We start from the raw sequence: 27,436 nt of genomic DNA on the forward strand, positions 1-27,436 counted from the left end.
AATTCGAGAAGCTGCCTGGCAGCTCAAGATGCCTCCTCCTGCTGGATTAAGGCAGCAGAGAAAAGTTCCCAGCTCCAGAACTGAATCACCTCTGCTGAGATTTGTGGTGGCAAAAGTGGACAGACACCTCATGGGCTGCCTCTCTCCCCATGTAACTTGGTTCTGAGCAAAAGTCTCAAGTGAGTGCATCTGGTCGACTGGGCTAATCATATTTGGAACTCTAGCTGCAAGGGTGGTTGGGAAATCCTAGTATTTAACTTTACTACCTCTGTACTACAAGAAGGCATGTTTAAAGCTGTTGAGTGAGCTAATCTGTTGTAACGTCTCATAATTTTAAAGATTTTATTTCTTTATTTTTGAGAGAACTAGCAGGGAGAAGGGAAGGGGCTGAGAGAGAAGCAGGCTCCCCACTGAGCAGGGAGCCTGATGCAGGACTCAGTCCCAGGACCCTAGGATGATGACCTGAACTGAAGGCAGATGCTCAGCTGACTGAGCCACTCAGATGCCCAACATCTCAGAGACACAATTTTACATTGTGTCTCTTCACATTAATAATTTTTAAAACTCTTAGTCCTCATTTTTACAAAATTTAAAAATAATGACGACATACTCCAAAGATACCTCAGATTTTTTTTTTTTTCTTAAATCACAGATCCCAAAATTAAATGTAGCAATCTGGGAAAGTTCTACTTATATATAGCTTTAAAAAAAACACACAAAAAAATCACTCAACAGAGTAATGCCTTGTTTCTTTAGAGATGGAGAAGGATTCCTATCTCTATTGTTTAAATTGTAGGAAACATTTAAAAATGATCTGGCTTATCCTTTTGTTGATGACTCTTATCTGTGACAAGAAACTGTGATAAGACAGGGATTCAGCCAAGGTAAACTTTTTTAGATGGTGGACTGGAGTTCAATCAGAAAGGCATTGGAGGGGCGCCTGGGTGGCTCAGTGGGTTAAAGCCTCTGCCTTCGGCTCGGGTCATGATCCCAGGGTTCTGGGATCGAGCCCCATATAGGGCTCTCTGCTCAGCAGGGAGCCTGCTTCCTCCTCTCTATCTCTCTCTCTCTCTCTCTCTCTGCCTGCCTCTCTGCCTGCTTGTGATCTCTATCTGTCAAATAAATAAATAAAATCTTAAAAAAAAAAAAAAAAGGCATTGGAGGCATGCCTGGGTGGATCAGTTGTTAAGAGTCTGCCTTTGGCTCAGGTCATGATCCCAGGGTCCTGGGATCAAGCCCCACATCGGGCTCCCTACTCAGTGGGGAGTCTGCTTCTCCCTTTCCAGCTCCCCTGCGCTTGTGTTCCCTCTCTTGCTATCTCTCTTTGTCATAAATAAATAAAATCTTAAAAAAAAAAAAAGGCATTGGAGACAACAGTATTGTACTATGATTACATAATATGATAAATATGGATACAGGGTAATCGTATGAGAATATATAAATATATCAAAGTAACATGTACATCTTACATTTACATGATGTTATATGTCAAATATATTCAATTAAAAATATAATTGGAGAATCATTTAGAGACATTTCTTAAAATGACCTTTTGGAATGAGTAATAATGGGTGGATATTACTGTAGACATACCTCACAGTTTTCAGCAAATTTTTATAATTTATATTATTAAAATAATTAGGGGCACCGGAGTGGCTCAAATGGTTAAGTGTCTGCCCTGGGCTCAGGTCATGGGTCTCCAGGTCCTGGGATTGAGCCCTGCATGTCAAATTCCCTGTTCAGCTGGGTGTCTGCTTCCCCTGCTCACTCTTCCCCTCCCGCTGCTTGTGCTCTCTCTCTCTCTCTTTCAAATGAATAAATAAAAATGTTTAAAATGGAAAAAAAATTGTTAGTCCAACTTTATCTATGGACTTAAGGAATTCCAATTCTTATGAGTATTGGGCATTTATGAGTGAATATTGTTTCTTAACAGAGTTGCTAATAGTATTCTTTACAGCTCTGTTAGAAAGTATTAATCCTGTGTTTCATTTATACCACTCTTCTTTTTATTTTTAAAATATTTATTTATTAGTTTTAGAGAGAGAGAAAGAGCGCACACGAGTGTGGGGAGGGGTAGAAGGAGAGGGAGAGTATCTCAGGCAGGCTTACCACTGAGTGTGGAGCCCATCATGTGGCTTCATTTCAGGACCCTGAGATCATTACCTGAGCCAAAATCAAGAGTCCTATGCTTAACTAACTGAGCCACTCAGGTGCCCCTATACCATTCTTCCTAATACTTTTTAGGCATTCCGTATTCTTTGATTTAGCTGACCTACTGGTATGTTTTAGTAATTTCAGGTTTCGTTTCACATATGAGTTTTCATGAAGCATATACATTTTATACTTAGGTATATATAATTAGGTATATATTATTATATATATTATATATAATAATAATTAGGTATACTTAGGTATATATAATTAAAATTAGATTTTAAAAGATGATAGTCCTTTAGAATATTTGACTCTTGCTTAAAGAAACTGCAGTATAGGAATAGTGGTAAAAAAAATACTTTGATATGTGGCTCTACATTTTTTTTTAACCAAACTATGTTTATAACAGCATAATTTTCTATGCTAATTGAACAGATTATATTACCAAAACCTAAATCCACATCTATTTTTCACAGAAAGAAATATATAAAGGAAATTGTACAGTTTTGTGAGAATGTTGTTTTTAAGATAGCCTAGCTAATAAAAGAGGGCGTGAGAAATCTATTTTCTTGAGGCAGAAATTTTGACAAGCCTAATTCTGGTTAGTGCCTAAAATGTAATCTTTGTTTTATAGCTGTGCGGTACAATGAAGAAGAAAGTTAAAATAGAGCCAGAGTTAGATGATGACCTTCATCGTTTTCATGTGAGATTTTTATTATCCCTTGAAGAACCTGCTGAAGAAGTCTGCTTTCACCCTTAACCACTGGTGCCTCAACTTAATACTTTGGTTTTTTTTTTTTTTTTTAATTGGGAGACTAAGGGGAGTTGAGTAAAGTGCAAAGTGTACTTTTTTGCTCCTTGTTGGTGAAAGAATGAAAGACTGTAATGACAACTTGCTTACAAGATTTGAGGGAAACCTGGTCTTGTCCTTCACTTTTTTTTCCCCCCACAATGTCATTATCAGTGTCATTATCAATGTCATTATCCAATTTTTCCTTACTCGCGTTTAGTTTATTTTTTGAAGGAGTAGTTTGCTATGGATTAATCCCTTTTCTTAGACAATCCAAGAAGTGAGCCAGAACAAGCAGCAGCAGCAAGTGGTAAAGACACCAAATTGAAAAATTTGAATTTATGGTTACTGGCTAGTATTGCCAGCCTCCTTATTAAGACAAAAGCGAAGCAAAACCAATAAATCTTTTCATTTAATTTTAGGTATTTAGATTTTCCCTCAACATTACCTGTAGAATTATGTAGGAAAAAACCCCCTATATTTCATGTTTATAGATGTCTACAGTTTTCCATGCAGAACTTTTAGTTTACATTTTAATTGGCATTAGTCCTATTCTGATGAATGCCACATGCCAGCTTGGTTGTTAGCCAGCTCTTGACAAGTGTATTTTTCCCTAAAAGCTTACCCTTCTATTTAATTTCGGAGCTGTGCTTGCCTGTAAACAAATTTGGTTGTGTTTATAATTTATTGCAAGCAATATATTTGACTTTTGCTGTGCAAATTTCCTTATCTCTTTTTGCTTTATTCTTAGTAATAAGTGTATTTTCCAAGATTTCCGGGACTATGAATATAGATCTTGTCATTAAGATGTTAAAATATTTTATTTTACAATTCTTGTGTTTTGCTGCTCCATGAAATTTAAAAAGGGTAATGATTTATATCCACATGATTTTAAAGCTATGACTTGTCTCAGTGCTTTAAAAGTGAGAGAGAAGAAATAAGATTCCATCTAGTTCTTTGCTTTCTCCCATGAATCATTGTATTAAAATGTTATTTTTGTTCAATTTTAGTCCACCTGAAATGTAGATTTTTAGTGATATGAAAATATGTGTCATTTAACTAAATCCCTACCCTCATTTTAGAGTCCTTGTGTGTAGAGTATGAAACCCATGTACAGTCTGTGCCATATTCTGTATTTGTCTTATACGATGTTATTTTACCTATTTTACTGTTCACTATTACCCTTCAGTGGTTAAAGTGATTTGAGTAGTTTGTTTTACTTTTGAATTTTACCCTTTCTTCTCTTGGTATATCAATACCAAGATAGATATTTAAAGGTAAATATTTAAAGGTAAATATTTCCTTATTAGTGTAGTGATGTCTTACAGATTTTTTTCCTTTTCTAAAACATTTGCCATGCCTCTTAGTGTTTAAACATTTTTGTGGTAGTATTGAAGCATTTTTGTCAAACACAACAATTTAAAACTCCTGTCATCATCATCTTTTTTTTTTTTTAATTTTATTTATTTTTTTGACAGAGAGACAGCCAGAGAAGGAACACAAGCAGGGGGAGTGGGAGAGGGAGAAGCAGGCTTCCTGCTGAGCAAGGATCCCAGGACTGGGGATGACCTGAGCCAAAGGCAGATGCTTAATAACTGAGCCACCCAGGATCCCCTCATCTTCTTATTCTATAGTATTGAGCAATGGATGTTTGTATTTTAATTTTTTTTTCTGATTAACTCTCAGTTCTAATCCTACATACATTTCTTGTTTCCTTTCGTGTATGTATTTTCACTCTCTTTGATATTTACAGCATGTTTCATTGAGATTCATGATTGATACTGTGGAAAAGAAAAACCAGACTTGCAGAAAGGCAGAGCTATTTAGGCAAGCAGGCAGTCATTTCTAGAGGGGTTTTCTAGAGCTATTTGGGCAAGCTGCAGTCATTCCTGGAGGAACCCCTGGAGAGAGTAATTCTAACCCTAAACAAAATTTCTAACTAATGAGTAGAGTTCCTGACTCCTCTTCCACAGAGTGAACCAGCTATGGAGCAGATGCATAGCATTCAGACTCTGACGAATGTCCGTTGTCCAATTCTTCTGCTTTTTTGTACCTCCTTAAGTGATAATAGTTTTTTAAAGTATTTTGTGCATTCCAGCAGACATTTTCTGTCTTGCAGTTGTTAATAAAAGGGGAGAAAAGTATTCTTTTTTTGTAATAGAAAGACCATGACATGAATTTTGCAATCTCTGATTAGAAGAGAAGTAGCATAATTTTTTGCCCAGATGACCTGAGGACTTTTTGTTTGTTTTTTGTTTTTAAGATTTATTAATTTATTTTAGGGTGAGAGGGGCGTAGGTAGAGAATCCCCAGGCAGACTCCCTGCTGAGCACGGAGCTGAGGTGGCTCCATCCTGCAGTCTTGAGACCACAACGCACTAGACCAGATCCGGAAAGCCAGAGTTGGATGCTCAACAGACTGAGCCACCCAGCTGCCCTGATCTGAGCTTTGATTAAGTTCTTTTCTCTCTATGAACTCTCCCATTTTCCATTCTTGTACTGACTTTCCCACAGCTGTGTTTCTAATGCATCTCCTGAGTCAATGGAGAAAGCTTTGAGTGATATAGAAAGTTATTAGCACCACTGCCATCAGCTTTTGGGGTATATTATCAGGCCTTTCTAATGAATTCTGCCCTTCTCTCAAAATCCCAAACTATTCATCTTTTCTCCAAGGGAGTCTGTTGTATTACCACTAATGTAGATGTAGAGGTGACTTTATTGAAACAGGATTAATTTATAAAAAATTTATGTGAAATACAGTAGAGGCTAAGAATTTTATTTTAAGGGTAATTTTCAGCCAGTTAATGCCCAGAGCAACCATTTCATTCTTTTGGGATGGTTCTGGTGACTTCCAGATAGCTCTGTTTACACCTTCCCATCTAGTTTCAGGGCCTGAGAATGGAAGAGCTCTGGAGGGCCCAGTACTTTAGCAGAAGTGGAGGAAGGAGCTCCTTTTCAGTAAAGGTGTTTCTTTCTTTGAAGCTGTTAGTCCAGGATGTGTTAGCACACATGAAGGTTATAATAAGCCCTTGCAATTTTCAAAATGTCTGTGTACCAATTTTTATGCCCCTAATTGAAAGATCATATTTCAGGAGCAATATGTGTACATTTATATGAAAGCTTATGCCTAAAATAGGTGTGGAAGGAACCATTAGTTATTCTGTCTCTTCTGAAAAAACTGTGTCCTGGAATTAAAAAGTGAAAAGAATTTTGCCTTTCGTTTTCATGAAGGAAAACAGTGCTGCAAAATCCGTATTTTATCAATATTTTTTATGTTTTAAAAAACGTTGAATAATGTATACATCCTATTTTAAAGGTTATTTTGTTATTGCTAAATTTGGGGGATTGTGGAATTTTTTTCAATTTAAACATTGAATTAAAAATGTACCCTTTTCTAAATATGTGGCCAAAAGTGTTCTGTTAATTTTAAAGTTTGGACAGAAATTTTATTAATCTGAAGTGTATTTAGACTTAATTCTTTTTGGTCTCTTCAGAAAATTGGGTCACTCAAAAAAAAAAACCTACAAATAACTGGATTTTAATTTGATAATCAGGAAGACACAGAGACTTTATACAAGTTTGTTGTATTTATATTTGTTTTTTGATGTTACATTGTAAAAATTCTCCCGGTGCAATATTTGTCAGAAAATATTATTCTAGTCATCATTTGTATAGCTTTGTTTTTAATTATGCTAAAAGTAAAATCAGAAAAAAATAATGTAATATTTTGTGTAATTTTCTGGGGGAAAAAGACAAACTTGGCAATGTTGAAAGAATGGGTTGTTTGCAAAACACAGTTATAGAGTTGTACAATCTGAGGGCCTTAGAGATCATGTACCAAAGAAAGAATTCCTTTCCCAGCATTTCTGAGTACCCAACCCCTGCTTCCAGTTGTAGCATAGAAGTGGAAATCCTAGTGGCTTGCAGAGTGGTTTGCTGGGCAAATAGGGAGATTCACCAACTAACTTCCTTTGGGGGAAGTTATTTAATGATGTCAGTAATACCAGGAGAGGACTTCTCCTCAGGTTGACTCCCTCCAAGAGGTAGCAGTTGGATTATAGAATTCTATAGCTGGACCTAACCTTGTAGATCCCTTGTTAAAACTCTGGCTCAGAAACTGTGACCTTCTGAAGATCCCTCAGCAAGTTGGTATCCGTGTGGGTGGCCTGCCCACCTCCCAGTTCTATGCTCTTTCCCCTCTGCATGCTGTTCTGCAGGTATATGAGAGTGTAAACATTTGCTTAGTTACTGACAGTACCGCGAAGTCTTCATTCACACCCTGCCTGATCCTGTAATTCTTAAAACAGCCCTGCAGGGAAGACTTTACCATCTCCATTTTAGAGAAGTGGAAACTGAGGTAACTCACCCACTGTCCCACAGTCATTGGTGGCATAGCTGGAACTTGGGTCTTGAGTCCAGGTCTGTCTGTGATTTTCTATAGATTACATACATTGTTTTTAATGAGGCAAGGAAAAAATTAAATAGGATCAATGAGAATCCTGGAATGCAAGATGCTGGGGCAAGAGGTGTATGCATTTATAGTATGCACTGCCACTTGTGTTCTGAACTTTGTAGTTAAAACTCACTTAAAAGCTGTTCTGGATATGGTAAAACAATGATTACTGAGTGAACATGTTAGGTTTTGCTGAAGGAGGTCAGAAGCCACATTTTGGTTCATAAGGGAAATTAAGGGCTGCTTTTTGATGTTTGACTAAAGTGTTCTGGGGGTACAGAATGTAATTTTATTTTAACATTCCGAATGTAAATTTATTTTAAAGATATATATATATGTGTGTGTGTGTCTCCATATATCCTTAAAGATATATACATATATATGTACATACATATATATATGCACACATACACATACACATACACACACACACACACACACACACATAGACTTTTTTGTGTGTTTTTGTCTTGTTTTTTTTAAAGATTTTATGTATTTGTCAGAGAGAAAGCACAAGCAGGGGAGGGGCAGGCAGGGGGAGAAGCAGGAAGAGGGAGAAGCAGGCTCCCTACTGAGCAGGGAGCCCGATATGGGACTCTATCCTTGACCCCAGGATCAATACCTGAGCCAAAGGCAGACATTTAACCAACTGAGCCACCCAGGCTTCTGTCTATCTACCTATATATGCATACATGCATATGCATGTGTATGTATATATATATATATATATATATTTTTTTTTTTTTTTCAGAGAGCATGGCGTCCGCTCAGTATGAGGGGAGGGGCAGAGGGAGTCTAAGAATCTCAGACTCCCCGCTCAGCAGGGAACCTTGGGGGGCTAATCTCACCACCCTGAGATCGCGACCTAAGCCAAAATCAAGAATGGGAAGTTCAGCTGATTGAGCCACGTGCTGTACCCTGAGAGCAGAGACCCCCTCCGCGGCGCCCTCCCGGGCGCCCTCCCGCATTCCGTTCACCAGCAATGACCGCCGTCCTCCGCCGCGCTTGGCTGGAGCGCCGCCTGGACGTAAACTGCTGACAGCTCCCGTGTCAGTGACCTAGGCCCAAGGCCCCAAGGCCTGCGCGGAGCTTCACTTTTGCCAGCCCCCGACGCTCCCCCACAACCAACCTCACCCCCACCTCCCAGTCGCCCCGCCCTTCCAGCGTCTGCAGGCGCTCCCGACGCTTAAAGCGCAGGGGTGGGGCCGGGTGTCCTGGTGTGAACGGGACTCATCCCGACTCACTTCTCCGACTACCGCGGGGGACACGCAGGCCCGGAAGTCCGCTTCACCCCTCAGGTGAACGCTCTGGATCTCCACTCGCTCGCCCGGGCCCGCGGGCGGTGGACATGGCGCCCTTGCGGCTGCTCCTACTCGGGCCAGCGTCCCTCCTTCTGGTCCTGTCGCGCGGGCCACCCAGCGCAGGTAAGCCCGCGGCGCCGGAGGAACGGGTGGTGGCGCGGGAGGGGTGATGGCTGCGCTCCTCTCCCGGGCCGCTGCAGCGGGGCTCCCACCTGAAGGCCGCGGCCTCCCTTTACTCATTCAATTTTTAGTGATGGCTGCTGGGCACCGAGGGGGCACCTGTAAGAGCCTGAGACTGGGTGCCTCCTCTGATTCGGAGCCCAGAATTCTCTGTACTTTTCACAGCCGCTCTTTTGTCGCTTTGGGGGCTGGCACGGAGAAGAAAAACTAGGTAAGGGTGGGTGGGTGGAGAGGAGTGGAAGTAAGGGAAGTACTTCCCGGGTGCTCCTGAGGGGATATTTCACTTTACCGAATGAAGGGAGTATAGCACTTTACTGAAGGGAGCCTTCGCCGAGAGTGTGAGGGAGTGTTTCACCCTCGTGGTGACATTCAGACGTCCTCTTGTACTTTTTGGTGGGGGGGGGCGGGGGCAATGATGGAGGTTTAATTATCGAACAGGAAACCAAAGGCAGAAGGGCATATGAAGAGATGTTTAAACTCACTAGTCATAGAATAGAAGTTAAAACCGTAAGATATCATTTGATATCAATGGGCGGGGCTGTGCCAAGTGGTGGTGGCTGGATGGGTGGGGATGTGGCATTTAGGAGACCCTGGCGTGTCCATCACTAGGGCTATGGATGAGCCAAAGGTGGATTCGCATATGAAAAGCTGGTCACTAACCTCAACCAATGGACTAGCTGTACACATATCAATGAGAGAGGGTTTGAAACAGTGCCAAGAGGAGAAGCATTAACATCTAACTTCATACTATTTTCATAAGTTTGAGAAACAAAACAAGGCAGGTTTTTTTTTGTTGTTGTTTTTTTAAAGAAAGACCCTATTGAAGGAGTCTTTTTTTTTTTTTTTTTTTTTTTTTTTTAAGATTTTAGGGGCACCTGGGTGGCTCAGTTGGGTAAGCGCCTGCCTTCCACTCAGGTCATGATCCCGGGGTCCTGGGATCAAGCTCTGTGGTGGGCTCCTTGCTCCACGTGGAGCCTGCTTCTCCCTCTGCCTGCTGTTCCCCCTACTTGTGCTCACACACTCTCTCTCCCTCTATCTCTCTGTCAAATAAATAAAAATTTTTAAAGATTTTATTTATTTGTCAGAGAGAGCACAAGCAGGGCAAGTGGGAGGCAGAGGAAGAAGCAGGCTCCCCACTGACGAAGACTGGTCTGGGACTCATCCCAGGATCCTGGCTGGGGTCATGACCTGAGCCACCCAGATGTCCCACAAAACAAGGCAGTTGTAAAGAGAACAAAAACATGAAGGATTAAACATCTTGGAATGGTTGCCTGTTGGGGTGGGGAGGAGATGGAAATAAAAAAGAATAAATAGTATTTCTATACACTTGTAATGAGCAACCCAGAAATAAAATTAGAAAACAATTCTATTTATGAGGACATCAGAAAGAATAAAATACTTAGGTATAAGTTTAACAAAAGAAGCATAACATTTTTACTCTGAAAACTATAAAGCTTTTTTTTTTTTTTAGTTTTATAGGTCATTTAATGGCAACTGGTAATCATCAAATTAGCAATGGCTATCTTTAAAATTACTACACTAACTTTGCTGTCATTTCTCAAAGATGATCAGATACCCAGAGTCACAGACATTTCCACAAGATACATCATTAATCAGACTCAGTCTGTCACCAGCTTTGATAAAAGCAGGCCTAGGGAAAGAACTAAGTCTTGGGACACATGCATGATCTTAATATAGCAAATGCTTAGCTTGCTCTGATTATTACAAAATCAGGACAGTGAGAATATTCGAGGTTGAAGATAATTTAAGAGAATCTAAATAAGTGAAATGGAAAAACATCCTGTCTTAAATCTTTTCAGGTGACCCTAACAAAAACCTTAGACTGAGTGGCTTAAACAACAGAGATTTATTTCTCACAGTTCTGGAGGCTGGGAAGTTCAAGATCTAGGTGCTGACTGATTGGTTCCTGGAGAGGGGCCTCTTTTCTGGCTTCTGGAGGAATACCTTCTTACTGTGTCCTCTGGTGCTGAGAAAGAGATCTATCATGTCTCTAATAAGGACACTAATCCCATTCATGAGGGCTCAACCCTCATGATCTAATTACCTCCCAAAGGCTCTATCTCCAAATGTTGCACTGGACATTAGGCCTCAACATAGGAATTTTGGAGGGACACAAACATTCAGTCCATACAGTATCCTAAAAACAGATTCATGGATTAGAAGACAACACTGTTAAGATGACAGTACTCCCCAAATTGATTTAAAGATTCAGTGCGCTTCCTATTAGAATCTCAGTAGACTTCTTTGTAGAAACTGATAAACTAATAATTCTAAAATTCCTATGAAATTGTAAGGGATACAGAATAATGAAAACAAACTTGAAAAAAGAGGAATAAAGTTGAAGGATCTTATGTAGATTAATGTGGGGCTATGAACTAAGGAGCCTCTCTGAGACACCCCCTCCCCAACAAAAGAAGGAATTTGTTTCCAATTACGTTTGAGAGTACCACACCTATGTTTTTTCAAAGGTCCCCCATAACCAAATTCTCTTATTGTGACAGGTTTTCTGCAAGTGGAAAAGGCAAGGAAGACTCAGACAGTGTTCCTGAATGACAATGTCACTATTGTCTGCAAAGTCCAGAGTGACCGCCCCCTGAACATCACGCTTATGGGCGTCACCTGGTTTAGGAAGCATCATATGTCAACAACAGAAGTTACAGTGTTTCAGTATTTTGGAGGCAACCAAATGATAACGCGACCTGGAGCCTCTGTGTCTCTATCGAAGCTGGAAAGAGGGGATGCCTCCCTGCGGCTGCCAGACATCCAGCTGGAGGAAGCAGGAGAGTACCGATGTGAGGTGGTGATGACCCCTAACAAAGCAGTGGGAACCACCCAGCTGGAGATTGTGGGTGAGTGCCTGAAGGCAGGGCCCTGAGGTTGCCATGGTGCTGAGGCTTGAGGTGGATCTGTGGGCCAAACGGAGCAGAGGCTTGGAGCATGGACCAGTGAGTCAGACAGACATGGGTTTGAGTCCTGGGATTCCATGGACAGCTGGACAACTTTGGGCAAGTTCTTAATCACATAGAACCTCCTTCTGAACAAATGTAATAATACCTACCTAGGAGATTTATTGTGGGGAAGAGTCTATGAAAAATGCAGGTAGAAGAGCATAGTGCTTGGCCCATTGTAAGTGCCCAGTGAATGATAGCTATATTAATTATAATTCACTTAGTGTGTGGACAGTGCGTGTTCACTGAAGAGGTGTTTCTGAAAGGTAGCTGGGAAAGGAGAGAGATGCTGGAGTTTGGTTCCATAGATCTGAATCCTGTTTTAGATTTGCTACTGCCGTACTGGGTGACTGGGCCAGCCATTTAACATTTTGGGGTCTGAATTTTCCCCTGTACAAAATGGGTTGATAAATCATACCTGTCTCAGAACTTAGGATTCCATTAAGTAATGTATGAATAAATACATTACAAATACAATGCCCAGTTGGGTACTGTTGTGAGGTCCGTACCCAGTGAAGACTTGCAGCAACAGCAACACTATCCTTCGAACACCCCTTTGAGCTTTTTACTTTATTATGATGGGTCTGATAGTATGTAGATGAGCTTTGAGGGGCATATTCATGTGCTAGAGTTGCCGTAACAAAATTAAGCCACTGGGTGGCTTAAATAACAGAAATTTAGTTTCTCACAATTCTGCAGTCTAGCAGTCTGAGATCAGGTATCAGTAGGGTTGTTTTCTCCCCCGAGGCCTTTTTACTTGGCTTGTAGATAAGCATCTTCTCCCTGGGTCTTCACATATTCTTTCCTCTGTGCACGTGTGTCCTACTCTTCTTCTTATAAGGAGACCAGTCCTATTAGATTAAGGCCCAAGCTAATGTCCCCATTTTAACCTTAAGTACCTTAAAAAAGACCCTATTTCCAAATTTAGTCACATTCTGAGGGACAACAGTTAAGAGTTCAGTATATGAATTTTAAGAGGCCACATTCAGCCTATAAAAAAGGGACAGTATCTATGAGCCCCCCAATATTGTACTTAGGACTTTTAATATTTTATACATATTAATGTGGGTGATGGGGGTGTTAAATTAGGATTAATTTCCTCTGCAGCTGACAGAAAGCTTAAGATAAAAGTATTTTATTTTGTTAGATTTTTTTATTTATTTGAGAGAAAACACATGTGTGCATGGGGTGGGAGGAGGGGCAGAGGGAGAGGGAGAGAGAGAATCTTAAGCAGACTCCCTGCTTAATGTGGAGCCTGACATGGGGCTCGAACTCAAGACTCTTGAGATCGTGACCTGAGCTGAAATCAGGAGTGGGATGCTTAACCAACTGAGCCACACAGGCACCCCAAAATAAAAGTATTTTTAAAAAATTAACAGACTTTAGGGGCACCTGGATGGCTCAGTGGGTTAAGCCTCTGCCTTCAGCTCAGGTCACAATCCCAGGGTCCTGGGATGGAGCCCCAAATCGGGCTCACTGCTCAGCAGGGAGCTGGCTTCCCCCACCCCCACCCCTGCCTGCCTCTCTGCCTACTTGTGATCTCTGTCTGTCAAATAAATAAATTAAATCTTAAAAAAAAATTAACAGACTTTAGATTTTAAGAATAGTTTTATTTATTTTTTCTTTTTAAAATTTTACTTATTTGTCAGAGAGAGAGAGCACAAGCAAGGGGAGTGGCAGGCAGAGGGAGAAGCAGGCTCCCCACTGAGCAAGGAGCCCAATGCGGGACTCAGTTCCAGAACACTGGGATCATGACCTGATCCAAAGGCAGATGCTTAACTGACTGAACCACCCAGGCATCCCAGAATAGTTTTAGATTTACAGAAAAATTATAAAGACAGTACAGATTTTTCATATTACTCCCATTTCTGCCCTAACTTCCCTTATTATTAACATCTTGCATTAGTATGGTATATTTGTTATAAATAATGAACCAGTATTGGTAATTATTATTAATTACAGTTCATAATTTATTCAGATTTCCTTAGTTTTTAATCTAGTGTCCTTTTTCTATTCCAAAATCCCATCCAGAATACCACATTGCATTTAGTTTTCATGTGTCCTTAGGCTCCTCTTGACTGACAATTTCTCAGACTTTTCTTGTTTTTGACAATGTTGACCTTCTGAGGAGTAGTGGTCAGGTATATCATTGGATGTCACTCTATTGGCATTTCTCTGCTGTTATTCTCATAATTCACAGGAGTTATGGTTTTGGAAGAGGAAGATCATAGAGGTAAAGTGCCATTTTCATCCCATCCCATCTAATTGAACGATTTATGATTCTTGGTGTTGACCTTAAATCATTTAGCTTAAGTAGTATTTGCCTGGTTTCTCTACCATAAAGGTACTCTTCTCCCCTTCCTTGTCCTGCTATACTCTTTGAAAGGAAGTCACTCTGTGTAGCCCACTCTACTCTAGCCCTTTAGAATAGAGTAGCTACATAATTTATTTGGAATTCTTTTGCACAAGAAATTTGTATTCTCTCCCCCACTTATTAATCTATTTGATCATTTATTTAAATTCAGGATGGACTCAGGATAATAATTTTATACGTTGGGTTATAATTTAACACTATTTATTTTGTTGCTCAAATTCTTCCACCTTTGGCTATTGGGAGTATTCTTAATTGACTCTGTGTCTTTTTGACACACCCTTATCATTGTGGGGTTTTGTTTTGCTTTAGGCACTTCCTTACTTTCTGGCACTACAAGATGCTCCATAGTTTTGCTTTTTCTAGAATGTGATATAATTGGAATTGGAATCATCCAATATGTAGCCTTTTCAGACTGGCTTCCTTCACTTAGTAATAGACATTTAAGGTCCCTTTGTGTCCCTGAGTAACTGGGTAGCTCAGTTAGTTAAGTGTCTGACTCTTGATTTCAGCTCAGGTCATAACCTCAGGGTCCTGAGACTGAGCCCTGCATCAGGCCCTACATTCAGCAAGGATTCTGCTTGAGATTCTCTCTCCCCCTCTCCCTCTGCCCCTACCCTCCACTCGAATGTTTTCTCTCTCTCTCTTTCTCAAAATAAATAAATAAACCTTAAACAAAAAGATACCTCTGTGTCTCTTTTTTTTTTGGTGGCTTGACAGCCACCAAAAAAATCTGCATCACTGTTGTAACATCAGTGTTACTACATCACTGAGTAACATTCCATTGTATAGATATACCTAGTTCATTTATCCATTCACCTATGGAGAAACATCTTGATTGCTTCCAATTTTTAGCAGTATGGAATAAAGCTGCCATAAACATTCAGGTGTAGGTTTTGTGTGGACATTATTTTTCCTCTTAATTGGGTAAATACCTAGGAGTGTGATTGCTGGATCATATGTTAAGACTGTGTATAACTTGTAAGAAGCTGACAGTTCTTCCAGAGTGACTATATCATTTTGCGTTTCTACCAGCAATGAAGGAAAGTTCTGTAGTTCTGTATCCTTGTCAACATTTGGTATTGTTAATTTTTTACATTTTAGCCATTCTTTTTTTTTTTTTTTAAGATTTTATTTATTCATATGAGAGAGAGAGAGAGTATGAACGGGGGAGAAGCAGACTCCCTGCTGAGCCGGGAGGCTGATATGGGACTCAGTTCCGGGACTCCAGGATTATGACCGGAGCTGAAGCAAGTTGCTCAACCAACTGAGCCACCCAGGCGCCCCTCCTTTTTTTTTTTTTTTTTTTAAGATTCTTATGTATTTATTTGACAGAGAGAGAGAGATCACAAGTAGGCAGAGAGGCAAGCAGAGAGAGAGAGGGAAGCAGGCTCCCCACCGAGCAGAGAGCTCGATGCAGGGCTCTATCCCAGGACCCTGAGATCATGACCTGAGCGAAGGCAGAGGCTTAAACCACTGAGCCACCCAGGTGCCCCTATATTTTAACCATTCTAATAGGTTTGTAATGATATCTCATCTGTTGTTTTGATTTGCAATTCCCTAGTGACATAGGCTGTTGAGGATCTTTCCAATTGCTTTTTTTTTTTTTGGTTATCTGTGTGTCTTCTTTTGAAAGATAATTTGTTTAGATCATTTGTCCATTTTTCAGTTGGGTTCTTTGTTTTCTTATTGTTGAGTTTTCAGAGTCTAATGTATATTTTATTTTTTTGAGTCCTCTGTATGTTTTAGATACAAGTTATTTATCAGATATGAGTTTTGCAAATATTTCTTCCCAGTCTATGGCCTGTGTTTTCATTGTCTTAACAGTGTATTTTGCAGAGCAGAAGTTCTAAATTTCAATGAAGTCCAACTCACCAATTTTTTCTGTCATGGAGCCTGATTTTGGCATTGTATGTAAAAGCTCATCATGAGGGGCAGCTGGGTGTCTCAGTCAGTTTAGCATCTGATTCTTTTTTTTTTAATTAATTAATTTATTTATTTATTTGACAGAGATCACAAGTAGGCAGAGAGAGAGGCAGGGAGAGAGGCAGAGAGAGAGGAAGGGAAGCAGGCTCCCTGCTGAGCAGAGAGCCCGATGCGGGGCTCAATCCCAGGACTCTGAGATCATGACCTGAGCCGAAGGCAGAGGCTTTAACCCACTGAGCCAACGAGGCGCCCCTAGCATCTGATTCTTAATCTCCATCTCCTCTCAGGTCTTGATCTCAGAGTTCAAGCCCATGTTGGGCTCCATGCTGGATATGGAACCTATTTAAAATAAAAACATAAATAAATAAATAAATAAATAAATAAAATTTCATCATGTTTAGGTCTATGATCTATTTTGAGTCAGTTTTTGTGAAAAGTGTAAGTTGTATGTCTAGATGCTGTGTTCAAACTTTATGTATATGGATGTCCAATTGTCCAGCATATTTGTTGAAAATTGCCTTATCTGCAATGAATTGCCTTTGCTCCTTTGTCAAAGATCAGTTGAATACATTTGTGTGGGTCAGTTTCTGGGCTCTCTATTCTGTTCCATTTGTCTATTTGTCTTTTACCACATTGCCTTGATTATTGTAGCTTTATAATAAGTCCTTAAGTCAGGTTGCGTCAGTCCTCCAATTTTGTTGTTCTTAACTATTGCGTTAGCTGTTCTGGGCTTTTTTTGCCTGTGTACATAAACTTGAGTTAGTTCGTCAGTATCCACAAAACACTTTCTGGGCTTATGATTTCCTTGAATCTATAGGTCAAGTTGGGAAGAATTGACATCTTAACAATATTGATTCTTCTTATCCATGAACAGAGACGATCTCTTCATTTATTTAGATCTTTGATTTCATTAACTGGAGTTTTGTAGATTTCTTCGTATAGATTCTGCGCCTATTTTGTTAGATTTAAACATAAGTATTTCCTTTTTTGTGGGGGAAGTGGGGGCACTAATGTAAATAGTATTGTGTTTTTAATTTGAAGTTCTAATTATTTATTTTTGGTATATTAGAAAGCAATTGACTTTTATATATTATCCTTGTGTCCTTGTAGCCTGTTGTAATCACTCACTAGTTATAGTGTTTAAATTTTTTTTTTTTTTCTGGTCAAGTCTTTGGGAGTTTTCTATATAAATCATGTGTCCAAGAACAAAGACAGTTTCATTTTTCCTTCTTAACCTGTGTATATTTTATTTCCTTTTCTTGTCCTATTTTACTAGCTAGGATTTCCACATGATACTGAATAGGCTTGGTTAGAGGAGATATCCTTGCTTTGGTCCTGTCTTTTGTTTTTCACCATTAAGTACAATGTTAGCTGTAGGTTTTCTGTAGATGCTCTTTTTCAAGTTGAGAAAATTCCCCTTATTCCTATTTTGCTGAGAGTTTTTAACATGAGTGGGTGTTGGATTTTGCCAGTTGCTTTTTCCACGTAATTGGTATGCTCATATAACTTTTCTTCTGTAGTCCGTTGATGTCATGGATTATATTAATGGACTTCTGAATGATGAACCAGTCTCGAATACCTGGATTAAGTCCCTTTCAGTTGTAGTGTATAATTATTTTTATACATTGTTAGATTCAATTTGCTAATATTTTGTTGAGGATTTTTGCATTCAGTGTAATGAGAGATATTGGTCTGTAGTTTTCCTTTTTTGTAATACCTTTATATCTGATTTTGGTATTAGTATATTACTGGGGTCATAGAATGAGTTGGGCTGTGTTCCGTCTGCTTCTAGTTGCTAGATGAAATTGTAAAAAATTGGTATCATAATTAACTTAAATGATAGAATTCACCATTGGAACCATCTGGGCCTGGTGCTTTCTTTTTTTGAAGGTTATTAATTATTGATTCAATTTCTTTAATAGATGCAGGCCTATTCAAATCATCTATTTTTTCTTTCTTTATTGATTTATTCATGATAGAGAGAGGGGCAGAGGCAGAGGGAGAAGCAAGATCCCTGCTGAGCAGGGAGCTCAATACGGAAGTGGATCCCAGGACCCTGGGATCGCTCCCTGAGCTGAAGGCAGACACTTAACCATCTGAGTGAGCCACCTAGGCGCCCCATCAACTTACCTATTTTTTCTTGTGTGAATCTCGGTAATTTGTGTCTTTCAAGGAATTGGTCCATTATATTTAAGTTATCAAATATGTGGGTTCAATATTCCTCGTACTATTTCTTTGTTATTCTTTTTTTCATAGTATCAGTAGTGATGCCTCTTTCATTTATGATACTAGTAATTTTTGTCTTCTCTCTTTTTTCCTTAATTTACCCAGAAGCTTATCAATTTTAGTAATCATTTCAAAGCACCAGTTTTTGGTTTCATTTATTTTCTCCATTGGTTTCACCTTCACTGATTTCTGCTCTAGTTTTTGTTATTTCATTTCTTCTGCTTGTTTTAAGCTTAAATGGCTCTTCCTCATCTAGCTTCTGAAGGTGGAAGCTTATTAATTAAGATAGTTGACGTTACATCATTCCTCTTTAATAAAATTTATATTCAATGCTATACATTTCCTCTATTTCTCTTGTTGCATCCACAAATTTTCATGAGTGGTATTCTCATTTTAACTTCATTTAGGTCAAAATATTTTAAAATTTCTCTTGAGACTTTTTCTTTGACCCATATATTATTTAGACCAGAAGTGATTTATTCTCCAAGAAATTTGGAATTTTTCCAGCCATCCTTTTGCTTATCGATGTCTAGTTTAACTCTATTGTGGTCTGAGAACCTATCCTGCCTGATTCCTATTCTTTAAAAACATTAAAGATGTGTTCTATGAGCTAGAAGGTACTTCATCTTGGTGAATGTTCCATGTGAGCTTGGGAAGAATGTATATACTGCTGTTGGGTAGTATCCTGTTGATAATTTGATCCAGGTGATTGGTGGTAATGTTCCTTTCCACTATTTTCTTACTGCTCTTCTGCCTGCTGGTCTTTCCATTGACAAAAGATGAGTCTCAAAATCTCCAACTGTAATTATGGATTTGTCTGTTTCTCCTTGTAGTTCTTTCAGGTTTTGCCTCAGGTATTTTGACATTCTTTTTTTTTTTCTTTTTTTTTTAAGATTTTATTTATTTGAGTGAGTGAGAGAGAGAGAGAGAGAGCCAAGTGGAGGGGAAGGGAGGGGCAGAGGGAAACGGAGAAGCAGATGCCCTGCTGAGCAGGTATTTGGGGTTTGATCCCTGGACCCTGGGATCATGACCTGAGCAGGAAGGCAGCCACTCAACTGACTGAGTCACCCAGGTGCCCAGTTCCTGCCACAGCACCCCCCTCCCCTGTCTCTGATATGTTTAGACCATTCATTTAAAGTGATTATATATATATGATGTGGTTTTGGAATATAGATGAGGTTTGATGGGTTGAGGTCTGGAGCCAGTGACCAAGAAAGAATTCTTGAGGCATCTTTGGTGTAAAGTGGTGGTTTATTAAAGCATGGGGACAGTACCTGTGGGCAGAAAGAGCTACTGCCTCAGGATTGTGAGTAGTGGCTGATTATAAACCATGGGGTTGGGGGAGGTAAGGAAAAAGGGAGGTTTCAAGAAAGATCTTTCATATGTTAAAGAAAATTCACAGGATACCAGAGGCCTTGCCATTGTCAAGTTAAGATGGTTCTCCTTCTAGCACTCATTAACATGAAGATAGTTGGGAATTTGCCAGAGGAACATTATACTCTGCACACTTCAGGTATCTCTCAATGGGCTGCAGATTATAAGGACGTTTAGTTGTATCTACATTTCCTTCTGGAAGCTAGGTTATTGATAGAAATGCTTTGTTCTCAGGGAGGTTGGGTGGCTCAGTCAGTTAAGCATCTGCCTTTGACTCAGGTCATGATCTCAGGGTCCTGGGACCGAGCCTAGCATGGGGCTCTCTGCTCAGGAGGGGTCTGCTTCTCCCTGTTCGTCTGCCTCTGTGCTCTCTCACTGTCTTTCAAATAAATAAATAAAACGTTAAAAAAAAAAAAAAAGGAAATGTTTTGCTCTTGTAGACCACAAGACATTTGTAAACTGCGGGAGACTCATGTCTTGCAGGATTGTGATTTCTATTTTGTTTTTCTTTCCCTTAGCTTTAGGACAGCCAGAAGTGCCTGAGAAATGTGACACATACCCCATGAGGGGAGGATTGTGGGGTGTCAGCTTCTGCTTTGTCCTCAGCTTGCTTTCTGTTCCCTCATCATACAGTTGGATTGTAAGGACCTATTTAACCAGAGGCTTCCATCCAGGTTAAACAATAACCTTGTTGTTTAACCATTAAACTGTCCCTGCTCTCCTTCCCCCAGGGGACTTACTTAAAAACAAGTCCCAGAAACGAGCCCCAGGTAACAAAGCCCAGATACAAGGGTGGGTCAGGCCAGGTGGAGACATCCGATCAGTGGGGGGGTTGCATACTGTCTCACTAGCTACCAAGGAGTATGGGCCCCGCCCTTTGGGAGCCTTTTGGGCACCAATTCTAACCAAGGTGATTGGCTAGGTCAAATGTCTACTCTAGGGTAAACTGTAATTCAATTAGTCATCTAGCATCACTGTGCACCTTTCTCTGTGTATTACAATTTCATTGGCCACCTGTGTGTGGCCAGTCCCAACCGCATGGCCTTTGCCCACCTGTGTATTACAATTTCATTGGCCACCTGTGCGTGGCCAGGCCCAACCCAAAGGCATGGCCTTTGCCCTTAAAAGCTAGTCTGTGAAACAGAGAAAGTTTGCCCTCTCTTGTAAGAGGCGCGGCCCCGAACATTTGGTCTGATTCTTGATGCTTGCGCAGAATAAAGCTTTGCTTGACCTTCACTTTATATCAGTCTCACTCCTTTAATCACGGACCCATTTTGGGGGGGACCTATCAGGATTAGTATGTACCATTCTACTCGGTGTACTTGTTCTTTGCTTCTTTTCTTTTTGTCTCCCCCTCCTTTTTTTTTTTTTATTAAAAAATATGTTTATTGATGATAAAACATATAATTTACTGCTGATACTTGATGTTACAAACTTTAGGGTCTTTGAGATATGCAGGATCCTTGTCTGTACCTGGCATAAACCCCATTATCTGAGCTCTCGTCATTGCTTTTGTGATTTCTTTCTGCTTTCTCTCACAGACTTATGTGCCTTCCATAAATGCATCCAGTAAATGCAGAAATAAACTGGGACAAAAACTGTGCATTCTTATAATCTACACATTTTCCACACAAGATACATTTTTAAGAAGCTCCTTGTAAGGATTTCCCATCAGAACTGGCAGGTCCTCATTACTGGCAACCTGTTTTCTTAAGAGTTTTCCTCTTTAAACAGAGTGTGCCTTGCAGCCCTCTCAGTTTTCATCTAATATTATCACCCGGAGCCCTGTTGCTGTGGTGACAAAGGGTTGCAGAGGGGAAGCAGTCAATCTTACCATTAAATCTCAATCTTGAATTTGAGCTCCGAGCCCCTAGGCTGTGACCTTCAGAAGCTTTTGTAGGTGAGACCGGAAGGCTAGAGCAGGCTCGAGTTGGCTGATCATCCTTTACCCAGGTCTTAGAAGGCTCTGGCAAAGTCTTCTTTCTCTTGAGCATCCTTTATGTGGTTAATGCACTGGGTATCTTTTTAGTTACTTTTCCTCTCCCCTGAAAATAGGAGGGGATTTTTCTTGAATCTTCACTGTGAGAACCAGTGTGGGTTTCCTGGCAGTAAAACGCATGAAAGTGTGGTGATCCCCGTGAGACTGGGCCCACAGCAATCAGTCCATCCTCATCCTTTAGCAGTTGGTGAGAGTCGCTGCTTAAGTGCCTCTACTGGTTTATGGCTCTGGCATCTGCTCAAGGTGACACAATCTTGGCCGTGATTCTCTCAGTCTGCCTGTCTCTAATTTTTGGGGTGCCCTGTCACCTTCATTCTCTCATAGAGCTAAGAAAATTTGTTGATTTATCATTTGTTCAGCTCAGCTCTTTTCTTGTTATGGCTTTCCGAGTCTTTACATTTCAGAAGGGAAACCAGAAGTCAACAATGGCTTTTCAAAAAGGTAGTTTATTGTCTTTTACACAAGTGTAGCTAACCCAAGGTGGCTATGGCAGTTCTGTGACTATAGGGGACCTCGGATCCTTTTATCTTATTACTTTGCCATTCTCCACAGATAGCTGCCACCTTACGTTTGGAAGTGGCTTTTCCTTCTCTAGCCATCAAGCACTATTCCAGCCATTCTGCAGGAAAGAGGAAGGGGGAGAGGAGAGTAGGGCACAGTCCTTTTCTTTAAGGCGTCCTTGTTATTTAAGGATACTTCCTGGAAGTTGCTATCATCATTTCTGACTACCTCTAAATGACGAGGCCCTAAGTTCACATGGCTATGCAGAGGTTGAGAGATGTAGCTTTAACTGGGGTATGTCATGGAAGAACGGAAATTGGTTGTTAGTAGTCTCTACCACAATGGTGTTCCAGGGCTTTTCTCAGATTCTCAAAGGTGTCTATGTGTGATACAAAGTAGCTTAAGAAACTCTGCTCTATAAAATTGCTGTGAGAGTAGGGGACCACAGCATATCAGCTGACAGTGAAGCCAACATATCCAGAATATTTAGCCTAAGCAGAATCCCATTCAGTATGCTACCTTTCCTGAAGGCTTGCTTGCTGTGGGTCAGGCATTAGGCTGATAATAAACTAGTCCCTACTTGCCCTTGAAACACGACTTCTCTCTCTCGGCAGCTTACCCAGTCCCCAGCTTGTTTCCAGAGCAAGCCATGGTGAAAGAAAATGAAGAACAACTTATTTCGTGTATGGCAAGTGGGTTCTACCCCTTGAACATTACCATTACGTGGAAAAAGTGGACCCAGAAGGATCCTCAGTATGTGGAGGTTTCTGAGGGCGTCTTCACTAATTATACCAGCGACAATAAGAATGTCACTAGCTTCTTGAGGCTGAAGCCCTCTCTGGAAGACAGTATGACCATCTACCAGTGTGTGATATGGCATAAATCCTTGCCTACCTCCCAGAGGCTCAACTTCACCTTGACTGTGATAGGTAAGAAGCCTCCTGAACATTTCTCCTGCTCTTTACCTTGAGGTCAGATAACATAAATTTTTGTTCCCAGGCAGTCTTGGGGAAGACAGGGGACAGTGGGAAAGATAGAAAGTTTGGTCTGGCATAACTTAGCCCCAGAGTCAGCAGTCCAGACTAGGTCTTTAAGGCAGGGCAGATGGTCTGGTTGATGGAGAGTGGTGACAATAGTCCTCAGATGGAAACGGGGCTACTTTCAGTTCATGGCAATTTAAGTGATCTGGGTGGTCTATATGGCTTGGAGTGTGAAACTTGCTAGCAATAAGGAGGGGGGGACAGGATCCTATCCAAGATAACAGTCTATCAGGGGCCAGGGACTCCACCCTGCCAGCAAGTCTTCTGCTCAGGCCCCAGATCACTGCAAACTGGTGGCTGGTAGAGGCTAAACCCATAGTTCTGTCTCTAAACCCATGGTTGTGACCAAGATGGGGAGCTATAGTAGGATGGTCCTCAAGATGCCCAGGACTTTCCCCAGGGACATGGGATCCTTAGCTCAAGATCTACAGGTCACTACAGAATCCCTCCTGCTGGTGGGATGAGGTCCATGGAGCTCATATCTTGGTTTCCAAGGTCATGGGTATGGTCCTGGGTGGGTATGACCCTGCTGGTCTGCTGCATCTGCCTGGAGCTAAGAGGGGTGAAGAAGGCTTCTGGGGGATGTAGTCTGGGTATCCAGGATGGTCCTAGAGGGAGAGAGGAATTGTTCTTAGAAGTAAGGGCTAAGAATGTGTGTGGGTGGTTGTGTGTGTGTGTGAAGAGATGTGTGAAGAGTATGTGTGGGGCATGGGGAGTATGAAATTGAAATATGCTTTGAGTGTATGGTATGAGGGGGTTTGTCTGGGTTATATGTATGTTTTAGTCCATTCAGACTGCTGTAACAATTTGCCATAGATTGGGTGGCTTAAAAACAACAGAACTTTATCTTTCACAGTTCCGGAGGCTGAAAGTTTGTGATCATTGTGCCAGCATGGTTGGGTGAGGACCCTCTTCTGGGCTGCAGACTTCTTACTGTATGCTCACATGGTGGAAGGAATGAGGGATCTCTCTGGGGCCTCTAGTATAAGGGCACTAAATACATTCACAAGGGCTCCACGCTCCTGACCTAAGCACCTCCCCCAACCCTGTCTCCTAATACCATCACATTGGGCACTAGGATTTCAGTGTATGAATTTTGAGGGACACGCATATTCACTGTATTGCAGCAAGATGGTGTAGTAGTTTGGAAGCTTTACACATTGCATGGCATGTGTGAGTGGTATGTGATGTTTGATATTCCAGCATCTTCTGGCAAGTGCTAAACACGCTGTTTGATGGTGAGGTATGTGTGATAGGAATGGAGGGTGCCAAGGAGGGTGACATGTGGCAGAGGGTCACAGGAACCAGGAAAATGACATACAACCACAAATCCTAGCAGTGGTTGTATGACCTCTGGCTCTGGCCAGGAGGTTTTTTCCTTAATGTTATTTTCCTCTTTCTCTCTGCAGAATCTGAGAAGACAGCTTGTATTCTGAAATACGTTTTACCCTGTGTTGGAATAACCTTCCTAATTGTACTGATTTTATTTATTTTTTGGAAACAGGTAAGTGGTTCCAAAGTAAAGTTTAGCCCTATGTTTTGGAGTTGGCTTTGGGAGTTCGGAGATTATTGGCAGGGGACGCTGTCAAGGAGTTCTTGGGATTGATATGGGGGTATTCTAAGTGTGGTGAGTGTTGTGGTGGGTGGCTTGCTCTCTCTTTCTTTTTGTTTTTTAAAGATTTTATTTATTGGAGAGAGAACACAAGCAGGGGGAGAAGCAGATTCCCTGCTGAGCAGAGAGCCCGATGCGGGGCTCAATCCCAGGACCCTGAGATCCTGACTCAAGCCAAAGGCAGATGTTCAACAGACTAAGCCACCCAAGTGCCCGGTGTGTGGCTTTTCCTTTTCTGATCTTCATGTGGTGGTTTATGACTCTGGGAAGATGCAGCATAAATCCCCTCTGTGTCTTCCTGATATACCTGTTTCACTGTGTCTCAGACTTGACCTTATCGGTTCAGACCAGGTTTTTGAACCATATATGGGCTGCTCTGCTGTTCTCACATGGAGATACTGTGGCTCAGATGTATGAAATCTTTCTGCCAGGTGCTCATATTTTGTCAATAGCTCAATGGGATAACTTATCAACAGATTTCATTGGTTTAACCAGGGATTTCTAACCCTCCCTAAGTGTTTCCAAACTAAAACACATTTTCAAACATGTTTATCCCTCACTATTCTCCAAATAGCAAACAAAACAACTCAAAACTGTAGAGGCCTGAGAGACGAGTGTAGGCATGTTGGTTAAAATTGTTCTACCTAGGGGCGCCTGGGTGGCTCAGTGGGTTAAGCCTTTGCCTTCGGCTCAGGTCATGATCTCAGGGTCCTGGGATCGAGCCCCGCATCGGGCTCTCTGCTCAGCAGGGAGCCTGCTTCCCCCTCTCTCTCTGCCTGCCTCTCTGCCTCCTTGTGATCTCTGTCTGTCAAATAAATAAATAAAATCTTTTAAAAAAAAATTGTTCTACCTAACAAAACTGCCCTCAGTTATTTATTGACCTGCCAAGGCAGAACCTGTGCAGTAGCTAATACATCTCATTATAAATGCCTTAGGAAAAGGACAATAATCGGTTAATTAAGAAAAAAGGCTATTTGTTTATTTAAAAGTTCACCAATCGATTCATGGGATTTATTCTTCTGATGGGACCTAGGGCAATGAGACAACTAGATAAAAGTGTTTTTCAAATGTTCTTGCGATACTTGTGAATGTTCTATTTCTTGCCTTCCCCTGGCTTCTGATAATCCAGCGGCTATCATGATAACCTCACATTTGGCAGTGATATTTTTTGAAAAAGAGACTCAAGCCGTTGTGATTAGCCTGGATTCTGTGGTGGTTTGCAGTCTTGGCTCTAAGCCTTCACCCTTACTCACATCCATGTCCTTTGCTAGGTAATTTTGTAGTGTCCTCCAGTGATGGGCTGCCCCTGAACTTGGGGCTCAACCCTGTGGCTTGCTTTGGTTCGCAGAATGAGGCCAATGTGAAAGAGAGCCAGTTCTAAATCTAGGTCTCAAGAGAACTTGTGTGTTTCCACTTGCTTTCTTTGGTGCTTCTGATATTAATAAGAGGAGAATGCATCCAAGTTCTGTCTGTTGGGGGCCGAGTGACACCAGCACTAGTTGTGCTGGAGAGGCCAGTCTAGATCACATGATGGCCCACAACTCCCACTCAACAGAGCCAACTCACAGTGCATGAGAAATACATTTTTTTTCTTTTTCAAAGCCACACTGTGTTTTAGGCTGGGTTTTACACAGCAAAATCTAACTGATACAGTTCCTCAGGCAGTTGAGTTTTGACTAGAAAGTATGGTTGCTCTGGAAATGTGCTGCTGAGACCCTTTAGAGAGAGAGCCTGCTCTGGAGCATACCAAAGCCAGCATGCTCTAGCTGTGGCCTGTCAGGGACCTGCCTCAGTATTAGAGCCGAGGCCATGCTTTCCCTGGACAGCCCCAGAAAAGAGCTGAGAAATGCAGGTGTCTTTGTAGCTCCCCTGAGACTTTCTCAGACTTACACTGGAGTCTGGGGCTCTTGCTACCCAGTCCTTCCTTCTTCCTCCCTTTACAGATATTACACCTGTATCGTGGTCTAAAGGCTTTGCCTGCATGCTCAGGTGCCCTCTCTCCTTTATCTTTTACAGGTGCTACGCCGAAGATATTCCTTATTCTCCATCTTGAAAGCTTGTTCTCAGAACACTCAAATTGACACAAGAAGGACTGAAGAACTATAATGAGGTGCTTTCATTATGACGTGTTTGTGGCTTATTCCGATGGCGGAACCACTGGAAGAACATTGGAAATTCTTACACAGAAATAGCAGTAACAACAAGGTTTCTCAATGAATGCATCTGTAACTGAAATTACTTTTCCCAATGCCTTAGGTAACTTGCTCAAGAACAGACTGCTCAAGCTGCTTTCTTGGTGGCCTCCTGCCAATCAGCTTATCCAAGAAAAAGAAAGCAGTGCTTTCCAAAGAAGACATACAGACGGCCAACAGACACATGAAAAGGTGCTCAGTATCACCACTCATCAGGGAAATCAAAACCACAATTAGCTACTACCTCACACCTGTTAGAATGGCTTGTATCAAAAGACAGGAAACAACAGGTGTTGGCGAGGATGTGGAGAAAAAGGAGCCCTAGTGCATTATATTGATTGGAATGTAA

The 27,436-nt window shown here is 41.1% G+C and overlaps 1 protein-coding gene, 1 non-coding gene and 1 pseudogene across 2 annotated transcripts; 1 reads left to right on the top strand and 2 right to left on the bottom strand.

The window, feature by feature from the left end:
* The first annotated feature begins 8,744 nt into the window (after positions 1–8,744).
* NCR3LG1 (natural killer cell cytotoxicity receptor 3 ligand 1) lies at positions 8,745–27,287 on the top strand. The gene is made up of 5 exons (XM_032881111.1): positions 8,745–8,820; positions 11,400–11,747; positions 22,858–23,172; positions 24,693–24,787; positions 26,912–27,287. Exons 1-5 carry the CDS (start codon positions 8,745–8,747, stop codon positions 26,999–27,001), a joined length of 924 nt encoding a protein of 307 aa, XP_032737002.1. The 3' UTR covers positions 27,002–27,287.
* LOC116881465 lies at positions 10,500–10,631 on the bottom strand. Its single transcript, XR_004385416.1, has one exon. It is a non-coding gene; the product is annotated as a small nucleolar RNA SNORA72 (small nucleolar RNA).
* Positions 21,152–21,737, bottom strand: LOC116881445 (annotated as a pseudogene).
* Positions 27,288–27,436: the final 149 nt, after the last annotated feature.

The sequence above is a fragment of the Lontra canadensis genome, unplaced genomic scaffold (assembly GCF_010015895.1).
Source record: "Lontra canadensis isolate GAN:19392208 unplaced genomic scaffold, GSC_riverotter_1.0 scaffold74, whole genome shotgun sequence".
NCBI lineage: Eukaryota > Metazoa > Chordata > Mammalia > Carnivora > Mustelidae > Lontra > Lontra canadensis.

What these genes read in the sequence shown, in the direction of transcription:
- NCR3LG1 (XM_032881111.1), top strand. Translation starts at nt 8,745, where the DNA reads ATGGCGCCCTTGCGGCTGCTCCTACTCGGGCCAGCGTCCCTCCTTCTG. An exon ending in CACCCAGCTGGAGATTGTGG is followed by an intron (nt 11,748 to 22,857) that starts GTGAGTGCCTGA and finishes CTCTCTCGGCAG; the next exon opens with CTTACCCAGTCCCCAGCTTG. An exon ending in CTTCACCTTGACTGTGATAG is followed by an intron (nt 23,173 to 24,692) that starts GTAAGAAGCCTC and finishes TTCTCTCTGCAG; the next exon opens with AATCTGAGAAGACAGCTTGT.